We start from the raw sequence: 12,922 nt of genomic DNA on the forward strand, positions 1-12,922 counted from the left end.
AATTTCTGTATTCTAGTTAATGTTCCAGGATGACACCCAAGACTTTTTGTCCCTCATTCTGGATATGAAGGTCTACACCTGCCTTTACTTAGAGGTAGATGCCTTCCTATAAGCATCTTTGAAACTCTTAAGTTTGACAAAAGAGTATGCCCTGAACTACTCTTTCCAAACTGGGGAAGAGGATAGTTTTTGCTCTCTTTAAGAAGGAAATATCTGTTGCAGAAGTAAGAAGGTTAGGATTAAAAAAAAAAAGTGAGAAGTAATCTTCTAAACATTATTCCTTATTCTAGAAAAATATTCTGACAAGACCCTCTGATCCTCAAAAGTGTCATAAGGGGACACTTCTCATAATGAGAAGACTTTAAAAAAACTTTGAAGTATTCGATATAATGACTCTAGAAACTCATTGACAATAGCTTTCGATACTAGAGATTTAATATTGAAATGAAATGAGCTGAAAGTAATCGAAATTAAGGAACAGAGGTAAGCATTATAAACATAGTTATTAGTAAGAGCATCCAGAATAAAAATCAAGGTCACTATCCTCAATTGCTCTGTCCCTATAATAGGGTAATCCTTTTACTGATTCTTTAAAATTTATTTTTAACATTCTTTTAAACTTTTGAGTTCTAGATTCCCTTCTTCCCATCTCTCCCCCACTCAATGAGAAGGCAAAAAATAAAATTATCAATTATGTATGTGAAATCATGGAAATCACATTTCTACTTTAACCATATTATTAAAAAAAAATGTCATTTCCATTAGAAAATTGCTTCAGTTCAAATTGCTCTCAGTTCACTTTTTTATCATGAGTCTTTTGGAATTGTCTTGGATCATTGTATTAATCAGAGAAGTCAAGTCTTTCACAATTGATCACCATTACAACATGCTTTTAACTATGTTTAAACGTTTTCTGGTTCTCATGTCACTTCATCAGCTCATAAAGGTCATGTTTTTCTGAAACTATCCTCATTTCTTCTAGCACAATAGTACTCCATTATAATCATATGGCACAATGTGTTCAGTCATTCCTCAATTACTAAGCATCTCCTCAAATTCCAATTCTTTTGTCATCACAAAAAAGAGCCGCTACAAGTAAATATTTTGTACATGTCTTTTTCCTTTTTCTAAAGACCTTTTACCTAGAAGTGGCATTGCTGGATCCAAGGGTATGCAGTTTTTTTGGCCTCTTGGTCACAGTTCCAGGTTGTTCTCTAGAATGATCACTAGGTCACCAACAATTCATTAATTACCTATTTTCCCTCATCCCCCCCCCCCCCCCCTCCAGTGGTTTCTCAGGGATATTTTAATTTGCCTTTTTTCTAATCAGTGGTGATTTAGAGCATTTTTTTTTGTTTATTTTGAAAGGCAATGGGGTTAAGTGACTTGCCCAAGGTCACAGCTAGGTGTCTGAGTTTGAATTTGAACTGAGGTCCTCTTCTTGACTTCAGGGCTGGTGTTCTATCCACTGTGCCACCTAGCTGCCCCATATGAGGAGACAATCAAGAGAAAGCAAGAAACAGGCAAGCAGGAGAATGAAAGGGGAAGAAGCCACTGAAAATCGCCTTCCAGTATTGGTTCTTCCCCTACCACTGCCCATAGGGGCAATTTTTAAAAAATATGATCATAGGTAGCTTTGTTTTCTTCTGAAAAATGCATGTACATATCCTCAGACCATATAAATTAGGGGATTTGACAATTCTCTAGATATTTGAGAAATGACTTTATCAGAGAAATTTGCTATATAATTTTTAATATTACTTCAATGTCTATGGTGTCTTTTAGCAAAATGTAGTTTCCTGATTGTCTTTCGGTTATTTTTATTTTTGCCTTATCTAAGATCGTGATCACCACTTCTGCCCTCACTCCAACTGAAGAATGAATAAGAATGAATAACAACTCTGTATGTCTTTCTAGCCAATGTGTCTCTTGTACACAATGTAATGTTAGATGCTGGTTTCCAATTTGTTCTGTTATCTGCTTTCATTCTAAAGGTTGGCCCTCCATTCCATTTTTCTTTTTTTATTCTCTTTTTATCCTATCCCTTCTCAAAAGTAGGTTTTACTTCTGATCATTTCCCCCCCACCCCATCCATCTTCCCCTTTATTTCCTGGCTCCCATCAACATATATATATATATATATATATATATTATATATATATATATATATATATATACACACACACACACACACATATGTATATGTATAAGCATATTTCCTTTGAACCAAATCTGATGACAGTTAAGTTCAAATATAACTCACCACCTCCATCCCCATTTCCCTCTCCACAATAAAAGCTCTTCCTTGTGTGCTACCTTTATGTAAAAAACTTTCTCCTAGTTGCTTCCTTCCCTCTTTACCTACTGTATCCCTGTCTTACTCTTTTTTTTTTTGAGGTCATCCAAACATAATCAGCTCACACCCTTGTCCTCTCTTTATGCAGATCCTAATTGTCCTAATAAGGATAAAGTTCTTAGAAGGTATTGGTTTCATCTTTCCATATAGGAATGGAAACAGTTTAACTCCATTGAGTCCCTATGATTACTCTATTTGGTTTACCTTTTTTATGTTTCTCTGATTCTTCTATATGAGTGTCAAATTTTCTCTTTAGCTCTGTTCTTTCTATTAGAAATGCTGGGAACTCCTTTGTTTCATTAAATATCAATTTATGCCCCTCCCCTCCCCTCTCCCAAAGGTTATACTCAGTTTTGTTGGATAGATTATTTTTGGTTGCACTACTACCTCCTTTGCCGTATGGAATATCATTTTTTAAGTCCTCTACTACTTTAATGTTGAGTCCCCTAAATCTTATATGATCCTTACTATGACTCTACAATATTTGAATTTTTTTTTTAATTTGGAAAGGTCTTTCAGGTGATTGGTGGATTCTTTCACTTTCTATTTTTGCCTTCTGATTCTAAGATATTGGGGCAGTTTTCCTTTATAATTTTTTGAAATATACTAGGCTCTTTTTTTGATTATGACTTTCAGGTAGGTCAATTATTTTTCCTTTTTCCAGGGTAGTTATTTTTACAATGGAATATTTCACATTTTCAAGTTTTTTTCAGTCTTTTGACTTTGTTTTATTGTTTCTTGGTGTCTCATGAAGACATTAGCTTCCAGTTGCCCTATTCTAATGTTTAAGGAATTATTTTTTCCAGTGAACTTTTTTACTTCTTTTTCCATTTGGTCAATTTGAATTTTTAAGGAATTCTTTTCTTCTGTGAATTTTTTCCCTTCCTTTTTCATTTGACCAATTCTGTTTTTAAAGTAGTTTTATCTTCAGTAAACTTTAGTGTCATCTTTTACCATAAGGCCAATTTTGTTCTTTAAAGTGTTACTTTCTTTACTGGGAAGGGAGAAGGCGACATATTTTACCCAGCAGTTAATTCCTTATTCATAATTTTTCTTGAATCTGTTGTCTTTTCTCTTCACTCCACTCCCCACTTTTCTTTTGTCATTCATCTCTTCAAGTCTTCTAGGAATTCTTGCTGGTCTGGGTCCAATTAGTTTTTTCTTTGAGATTTTGTTTATAGCTGTTTTTACATTATCGCGTAAGTTTATATCTTTGGTCTTCCCTACCCTTGTAGTAGCTTTTTGTGTTCTTTTTGGTTATTTGCTCATTTCCCCAGTTGATTCCTTCACTTTGAATTTTATATTAAAGTTGGGCTCTGCTCATCTAGGGGTGGGGAGGAACTGTTCCAAGTTTGTTTTTTTCCTTCTGTTGTTTTTGGAGCTCATTCTGGGTGGGTGGGGGGGTGTCAGCAAGTTGTGTTATCCTAGGAGAGGTGTGATCACTATTGTCCTCATCTGGGCTTTGTTCTTTTCCCAGGAAGGGCCCCTGCCTCCCTGTAGCTAAAAACTGTGGCTGTTCTCCTATGGCAAGTAATAGCACTCCTCTTGGTTCTGGAACTTGTGACCAGGATAAATAGTAGAGTTGCTGATTAGTGTCAGCTGCACCCAGTACCAGTCAAGCTTCCCTTGTAATCTCTTTATTCTGTCCAGATGTTCAATCTACATAACTATCTTTGGGCTGAGGGTTCCTGAAGCTGCTGCTATCCCAGTTGCTTCCAAGGGCTTTGACTGGTCTTTCTGCTGCACTCTAGTGTCACAGATCTCTACTGTGGACCTCCTAAGTTGTCTTAGACTGAAAAAAATGCCTGCCTTTGAACTATTGTTGGCTCTGATGCTCCAAAATTTGATTTGTGGCATTATTTTAATGTTGTTTGGAGGGGGATGTTAAGAAAGTTCAGATAGGTACTGGACTATACTTTGCCTTTGTCTTAAAATTATCATTACCTAAAATAGATATTTCAAATATTTTTATCTACTTGAGTCTCTTAAACTCCCTCAGAAAAGTCTAACTTCATAATTCATAGGGAAGAGAGGCTATTGTACATTAGCTCCTTTGTTACTCTCCATCTCAAAATCCCTTGACATCATCATCTCTCTTTAATTGTTGATGAAATGATGACCTGCCATCAAAGCCTTTCCTCTACTTATATTCAGTATACTATCTCTTCACATTCTCTTTCCAGGAAAATTCTGCCCTAATCACCCTCTTTCCCCTCAACCCCCCCCATCTTCAATTATTCCCTATGTACTGGCTCATCATCAGTTTTACACTCTTAAAAAATCCTTGATTTACCATTTTTTGAAATCGTTTCCTTCAATTTTCAAATTCCTAATAAAAAGACCATCTATACCCATTGCTTCCACTTTTGCCTCCCATTAACTTAGAAAATCCCCAAAATACAGCTTCTGATCTCATCATGCAACTGAAACTGCTCTCTCCAAAGTTATAAGTACTCTTAACTGTCACATCTAATGGCATTTTCCTTCCAATCCTTATCTTGACATGTAGTATTTGGCCCCTCTTCTGAATTCTTTTGTGAATCTCTCCCTGCTTTCTTATTGTTCTCTCTCTCTCTCTCTTAGTCTTTTGCAAGGCAAATGGAGTTAAGTGGCTTGCCCAAGGCCACACAGCTAGGTAATTATTAGGTGGATTTAAACTGAGGTACTCCTGACTCAGGGTCAGTGCTCTGTCCACTTTGCCACCTAGCCGCCCCTCTGTCTCTTAATGAATTGCCATCCACATCTTGTCCTGTAATTATAGGTGTTTTAGATCTATTAAATGAGCTTATACAGGAAAGCAAGGATGTTCAGTCAGGGAAATAGAGAAGGCAGATCCCCATTATCACAAAAAAATTAAACCCAATGATGATGAAATAAACATTAATACTTGTTCACTGATCTGTTATACATTTTATTTCTGTATGATTACAGTCATTTTCATAGACAAAAAGCTGAATTTTTATACTTTAGTTTTAAATATGGTGAAAAATATAAGGTGAGGCAGAGGCAAGCTGTGTCTTAGCTCAGATAATGCAAATCCCTCAAACTGAGTTGAGCACATACAATAAGCATGTACCTGTTGCTATCTCTGTATGTCACCAATATGTTTGTAGATCCTTTTATTATATATGCTCATTTTCCATAGTCTTGATGATGCATTTCATGCATGTGTATAGGATATTGCCAATCTTGATTTATTTTAACTGCCTGTAAAACCATGAGGAGAGGCAGTTAGTAATTGAAGGGGGCATGTGGGCATGTGTGTGCTACTTCTATTAGGCTCAAACAGTGCAACTCCCAATATTCTGATACTGTTCATATTTCTAATCATGGACCCCACCACACATCACTCTGGGATCCTTCTAGCTTTTGAATTTGTCTTATAGACTCCATTTCTCTCTCTCTCTCTCTCTCTCTCTATATATATATATATGGTTCTCCTATTTTTATATCAAGTCATAGTTTCTTTTCTGAGTTCCAGTACTATGTCAACAAATGCTTATTGGTACATAGTGAACTCTATATCCAGTAGACATCTTAAACTTACCATGTCTAAAATAGAACTCATTTTCTTTCTCCCCCAAACTGACTTCCAAACTAATGTGTATCTGTCAAGGATACCATTATCCTTCAGGTTCATAATTCTCAAGTATCTCTCATCCAGTCTATTATAATTATCACATATAATTGATCCCCATGGGAGCTTTAAGTCTCTCCACTTGTCAGAGTAACATTTTAAAAAATTTATTCCCCCCCAATTAAATGCAAAGGTAATTTTCAACATTCATCCTTTTTAAAGCTTTTGAGCTCCACATTTTCTATCACCCTCCTTACTCTCCATTCCTCCCATGGTGGTGAACAATCTGGTGTAATTTTAAAAAGTGAACATAGTATGCTGTGCTTTGCATTCAGACTCCAGTTTTGTTTTTTTCTGGATGTGGATGACATTTTTCCATAACGGATCTCTCAGGATTGTCCTTGATCTCTGAACTGCTGAGAGGAACTTCATCCATCATAGTTGATCATTTCACAATGATGCTGTAAATGTGTACAATGTTCTCTTTGTTCTGCTCCCTTCACTCAGCATCACTTTATGCAAATCTCTCCAGGCAAGAGCAACATTTCTAATGCAATGATCTGATTATGTTAGTCTTGTGCAATACATTCCCACAATTCTCTAAAGAACTTAGTTTGCCTTCAGTATACCTTTCTGGCTTATTATATATTACTCCTCTTTTACATAATCCAGCCAAACTGGCCTTTTGTTTTTTCTCACCCAAAACATTTCATTCCCCAGTCACTATGCTTTTGCACAGGTTGCCCCCCCCCCCCGCCCATAACTAGAACTTCCCTTCCTTTCCACAAATTTGTGTTTCCTCAAAACTAAATCTAAACACCAACTTATATATGAAACTTTTCCTGTAACCCTTTCTCCTCCCCCAACCCCCATCCCAGCTAGCATCTCCTCTCTCCCAATTGCCTTTTATGTTGTATATATATTTTATACAAGGTTAGATATGTATGTAGGCATCTAGGAGTGAAAACTCCAGACCTGGGGTCAGGAAGACCTGAGTTCAAATTTGGCCTCAGACACTGGTTGTGTCTGGACAAGTCACTTAACCTTGTTTATATCAGTTTCCTCAACTGTATATGAGCTAGAGAAGGAAATGGCAAGCCATCCCTCTTTGTTAAGAAAATCTCAAATGGGGTCAGATATGACTGAAACAACTGAATAACACATGTATTACACGTTTCTCCCTCCAGAATCTAATGTAATGAGGGTGTGGACTGTCTCATTAATGTCTTTGTATCCCTAGTGCCTAGCTGTAATAAGGCATCTAATCAATAGTGGTCCTTTAATAAATGATTGTTGGCTGGATGATTGACTTCAGCAAGTTCAATGAATCAACAGTATGATGTGGTAGCTAAAAAAAAAGTTTAAATGACCTTGGGCTGCTCTAGAAGAGGCAGTGTCTAAGACTGAGTATTAATCCCATTATATTTTCCTGAGATGAAATAGAAGCAATGCACAGAAGTTGGAAATAGGAATAATTAGGCTTACTATATAAATATTACAAATATCAAAAGTGTAATAATAGGTTATCTTGGGGGAATTCTGGGTTCTCCATACAATAAAGATTGGATGACCACTTGTCAGAGAAAAAATGCTTGTTGTAGACAATTTATTTAAAATTTCTAAAGTCCTTTCCAAAATTAGGATTCTCTGATATTGAATAGATATCATAAGGTTCCAATTAAGTAATACAGGTAAGGTGTGACTTGGATATAGGCCAAGATTTGGTTTCAAACCTTGCTTGACTAATTATGAGAACTTCATAAATACTCTTAGTTTTGGATCTTTTTTTTAATCTGCAAAATTAGGTTAATCCCCACAGTATTGTATCTTACAAGGTTGTTGTGAAGCTCAAATGAAATGCAAAGTATTTTGTAAACTATAAAGTCCCGTCAAATATTATCAATATTATCATATAAAGGAACATTATCAATGTTCCTTTAAAACTAATAAGTAGAAAATCTCTCTAGTTCATGCCCCCAAAGCACCTCAAATCATGAACTAAAGGAAAAAGTTATAATCTTTAAGGTGATTCCATAGTTCCTTGTTGAATAAACAATATTTATAACTCCCAATTCTTGCCAAATCTCTTATTTTAGCAGTTGTATGGAATACTTTTTAAGAGTTCTCCAAGTTAATTAAAAGTCTGTTTACTTCACTTATGTATTTTAAATTACTATTAGCTGAACTTTGCTTCAGACTAGTTATCACTTAGACTTTGTGGGAATTAAGAACATAGCTCTCCTGTGAGCTGGAAAATTTGTATAAGCTTTTTTTGGCTATCCCTTTGTATCAGAGAAGTCTGAGTTTTTTCTTTTTCTTTCATAGGGTGTTTACAGTACCTTATTGTAAAATTTGGGTTAAATATTTCTCTGTCATCTGCTAGCTTTTGCTCATTTTCTGTGGCTTCTGCAAAACTCCCCCCATTCCTGTTTTATTCCGTTTCCTTTCTTATTTCCTCCTTTTGTGTGTGTTATTATTACTGTATTTTACAATTTATACTAATAGAGCCTACAGATTTAGAACAAAAAGGAGTGGTAATGTTTAGTTTTACAAATCACAGTTAACATTAAAGCACCAGTTTCAATAAAGCAAGAAAAACAGGGTTTTGATAAAGGTGGGATTTGTAGGGCCAGTCTTGAAGGTGAAGGGAACAGATTTAGCAGTCCTGGTTTACCCTATTTGAAAATAATCACAGGCTTAGAAGTAAATTGGTATTGTTATTATTTAGGAAACTGTTAATAAAAACATTGGTACATCTGACAGGAATAGAGCAAGTTTTACCTTCCATATGCTGTTATCTAGGTAGTTAACAATTGCCTATTTTTTTTTTCAGTTTTTTGGGGTTTTTTTTAGCAAGGCAAATGGGGTTAAGTGGCTTGCCCAAGGCCACATAGCTAGGTAATTATTAAGTGTCTGAGGCCGGATTTGAACTCAGGTACTCCTGACTCCAGGGCTGGTGCTCTATTCACTGCGCCACCTAGCTGCCCCTTGTCTGCCTATTTTTTAAAAATATTAATTTTGTGGAAGCAAAACTGCCAGAGACAGAATAGAAATGCAATGACCAGATATCCCAACTGAATTAACCAGTTTTGTTCAAGGTTTAAGCAACTACTATCTAAAAAAGTCCTGCGCTAAATCCTAGGGATACAAGGAAAAATACCATAGCAGGCCCTGACCTCAAGGAGCTTATAATCTAATAGGAAGATCGACATTGTATAAGACAGAATGTGATAAAGGTAAAAGTGCAGTCTGGACAAAATCTGTAAATATGAGGCAAAAGAACATTTTCGGCTAGTTAGTCAGGGAAGGCTTCACAGCACTTCTTCAGGGATCTTCTATTTACCTTGTACACACATAATTGTTTGCATGTTTCCTCCTTCATTAGGAAGTTACCTCCTAGAAATCTAAGGCAGTGTTTTTACCTTTCTCTGTATTCTCTGGACTTAGCACAATGTTGGTATATATTAAATTTAGTAAATGTTTCACTGACCTCAAAAGTTTTAAGGATGATATATACATACACACATACACAGAGAAGAGTGCATTTTATCAAGACGTTTTCCAAAAAATGGGCCATACTTGTTACAAAAAATTTGGAAGGGGTTTGGGAGGAGGAAAGTATGGTATTAGGGTAAAGGCCTTTATTGGAACAAGCTGATTGGAACTAGATTTCTGAATAAAGGGCTTTCTTTTTTTTGCAGGAATTGGGGATGGTAGTGATGGTAAATGGCCAAAGTGGCCAGAGAAGTCAAAGAGGAAAAAAAATCTAGTTGATTTTGTGAGTAGGAAGAAACAGGGCAGACTTATTGCCAGAACTGGGCCCTACCTGGCAGAAGTAGCACTGGAGCAAAAGAAGTAGTGCCTTCCAGATAATTTTGAGGAGAGTCGGAGAAAGAGCCACATCAGCAAAGGTTTTAAGAGAGCCCTTTCTCTGGGGCGGCTGGGTGGCGCTGTCGAGTCAGCAGGGCCTGAGTTCAAATCCAGCCTCAGACAGTTAATAATGACCTCGCGGTGTGAACCTGGGCAAGCCACTTGGCCCCACTGCCTTGCAAGAACCTAAAAACAAACGAGGCTAAGCCCGCTCCAGGGGCAGCAATGGGCGGAGACTCGGGGGCGCCGGGCTCGTGGCCAGGCTCACGGGGTCCCGCGCCCGCAGGCGGCTCCAGATGCCAGCCGCCCGAGGTCCCAGGCCCATCTGCCCGCTGCACCCCGCGCCCGCGTTCGGCCCGCTGCCGCCGTGGCAACACGCGGCTCCGCAAGGCGGGAGGCGCGGGGCACAGCGAGGAGAGGGGCTTCTCCTGGCCTTTCGGACAAGGCGCCTAGTTTCGTGGCGGCAAAACCGCCGGATCCGCGCGCTGCAAGTCACCCCGCCGCTCTGCACCTCAGTTTCCCCGGCTGTAAAGCCAGTCGGTTGGCTCCGTGGGTCGCCATCTTCATGATGGCAAAAACCCGCTCCAACTCGAGGTTCGGAGCCGACTTCCGTAGCTTCTAAAACAGCTTCTCACGGCTTCCGCCCACAAGGAAGATGGAGACCGGACGTGACACGTCAGTCCGCTCGTGACGTCACTTCCGGGACCGCTCTCGCTTTCACGTTCCAGCCCGACTCGGTGGACCCGGGTGGGCGGTTCCTCTCCAACCTTCATGAAGAGCCCGGTAGTACGTCACAGTTCAGAGGTCACCGGGAACTGTCATGGCAGCGCCGTGGTGGAACCGTGTGGGGGCCGCTCGGGGCCGTTTCTCGCGCCCGGATCTCTCAGCCCGTCGATGTCACAATGTCGGTACCAGCACGGAAAGTGAGAGCGCGAGCTCCTCCTCAAAGGAACCGGGAAAACGGCTGGGGGGCTTCGCGAGCGCTTTGGAACGCCACTCAAGGTTGCAGCGGGAGGCGGAGCCTGAGCGGGTGAGCGGCAGCCCTCTGGCCAATCCCCCGAGCGGGGCGTCCGCGACGCATGCGAGATGTGTGAGGGGCGGGGCCTCGGGGAAGGGCGGGGCCTCGGGAGGGGGCGGGGCCTCGGGAGTTAGGGGGCGCCTGCTGCCGGCCAAACCCCAAAACTTGGGTGGTCAGGTGGCGCGGTGAGTAGAGGACTGGAGTCGGGAAAACCCGCATTAGAATCCTGCTCAGATGCTATCTACATTTGACCTTTCTCTCGGCACCGGTTTTTTTCAAGTGTCAAAGGGGAAAAATAAAAGCATCGACGTCATAGACTGATTATGGGCATCAGATGTGAAAATACACGTGCAGCGCTTTCCAGCTGCAAGCTCTTCTTACTGCCTTCTTCCCCTCCTCCACACATCCCAAACTAAAATACAATAAAGGCCACATTCAGGCACCCGGAAAGATGCTCTTCACATCGAGAAAATGATTTTACAATGCAGAGTCTTTCAACAGAATGAAAGAAAACAGGGATGCTTCCTGCAGTTTTAATCACAGTGGGACATAAGTGACTGGAATGCTGGAAATGTAGTCAGGAAAACTGAATATATAGCCCTGCTCAGATACTAGATGAGGGAGTCTTGGGCAAGTCATTTAGTCTTCCCTCATCTGTAAAATGTTGATAGTAATTCCAGTTGTAGTGAGGACCAAATGAGATATGTAAAGTACTTGGCAAACTAATTTAGCTTTATAAAAGTCGAAAAACTTGGTCCCAGAGAGATTAATCTTTGAGGGTCCAGAATTTTTTGTTATTCTAAATTTATGTTTCATTCTGTTTTTACTTTTCAAGTATTTTGTGATTAACAAAAAAGTAGTAGTAGTAGTAGTAGTAATTTTTAGATGACTTTGCAGACTAAATATATGTGTTGCTAGGTTTATAGCTGCTTTCCTTGGAAAATATTTTGGAAACTATGTTTTATTAAATATAGAGAAGGGCAAATGTGCCTACATATGCTATCCTCTTGCACCATTGTGGGGATTAAGTGAGAGGGAAGAGAACTCTTTTCCTGAATTATTAATTGGGAGGTCTCTGAATTAGGGTTTTGGCCACCATAGTTTTGGTCTGACTGCACTAAATGGCTTTGTGAACCTCGGAGAATCATTTTCCCTGTTAAGGACCTTAATTTCCTCATCTGTATATTGAGGATTTGAAGTAGATGAGTCTCTATTTTCCTTCCAACTTTGTATTTCAGAAATGGTCATTGCTCTTGTACTCTAGATCTTCTATCTGAAGTGTAAGAAAGTTAGATTAAGGGTTCAATGTATGGCTTTTCTATCTTTCCTCCTTTTTTGATTAGATTTCAGATAAGAAAGACTTTTTTTTGAAATCAGGTATTACTAGATGAATTATTATAAATTACAATTAGTATCCCTTAGAAGTAACTCAGTAGTTTTTTTAAGGTGAAATAATTAAAATTTATACTTAATAGACTTTTAGAAATATGTTTTGTTAAACTGTTCTTAACATGCCTCATTGTGGAGAGGCTGTAATTCTAGGTTTTCATCGTAGTATCATAGGATCACAGATAGAGAGATGGAAAGAATCACTGAGGTTATGGGATACAACTCCCTCATTGTATAGAAGAGGAAGCTGAGACTTAGTGAGGTAAAGTAGTAGCCAGTTTGTCCATGGTCACACAAGTTGTAGGTTTATGGAGTATTTGGTGTTCCTGACCCTTAAGTCTAGCACAATATTCTTTATTCTATTCTAGAAAACTGATATAGTCAGTGAAGGCCTATACCTGAAGACCAACCCAACTCAACTGTAGAGTCTCAGTACCAAAAAAAAAAGGTTGATTACCAACTGATGAATTTTGGTAGGGTATATTAGCTTATTATTTTGGCAACATCTGAGTGTGAAAGGTTTCCCCTCTGTCATTTGTGCTGGAATGTGCTCTTTTACCATCTGTAGCCAGCTTTAATTAAAGTGTGGTTCAATTTTTCTGAGATTTCCATTAATTTTTTACTTATTATTTGCTTTGTTCTTCATAGTCTGTCTTGACAACAATCACATCCATACCAGATAAGTGTGATAATGGAAGAACATTCTTTTTTT

General features: G+C 38.8%; 1 protein-coding gene across 4 annotated transcripts in view; it reads left to right on the forward strand.

The window, feature by feature from the left end:
* TPD52 (tumor protein D52) overlaps nt 1-12,922 on the forward strand; it is a 341,461-nt gene that overhangs the window by 143,861 nt on the left and 184,678 nt on the right. For 2 of the 4 annotated variants that reach the window (XR_012471681.1, XM_074201767.1), the window contains exon 1: nt 10,137-10,833. The exons of 1 other annotated variant lie outside the window; for it this stretch is intronic. Coding sequence is in view for 2 of the 3 variants with exons in the window: in XM_074201767.1 (XP_074057868.1) it covers nt 10,624-10,833 (210 nt within the window). In the remaining variant the exon portion in view is untranslated. Of the gene's footprint in view, nt 1-10,136; nt 10,834-12,922 lie in introns of those variants that run through there. One more of the 4 variants, XM_074201766.1, reaches the window with a different exon arrangement.

This window comes from Macrotis lagotis, chromosome X, assembly GCF_037893015.1.
Source record: "Macrotis lagotis isolate mMagLag1 chromosome X, bilby.v1.9.chrom.fasta, whole genome shotgun sequence".
Classification (NCBI taxonomy): domain Eukaryota; kingdom Metazoa; phylum Chordata; class Mammalia; order Peramelemorphia; family Peramelidae; genus Macrotis; species Macrotis lagotis.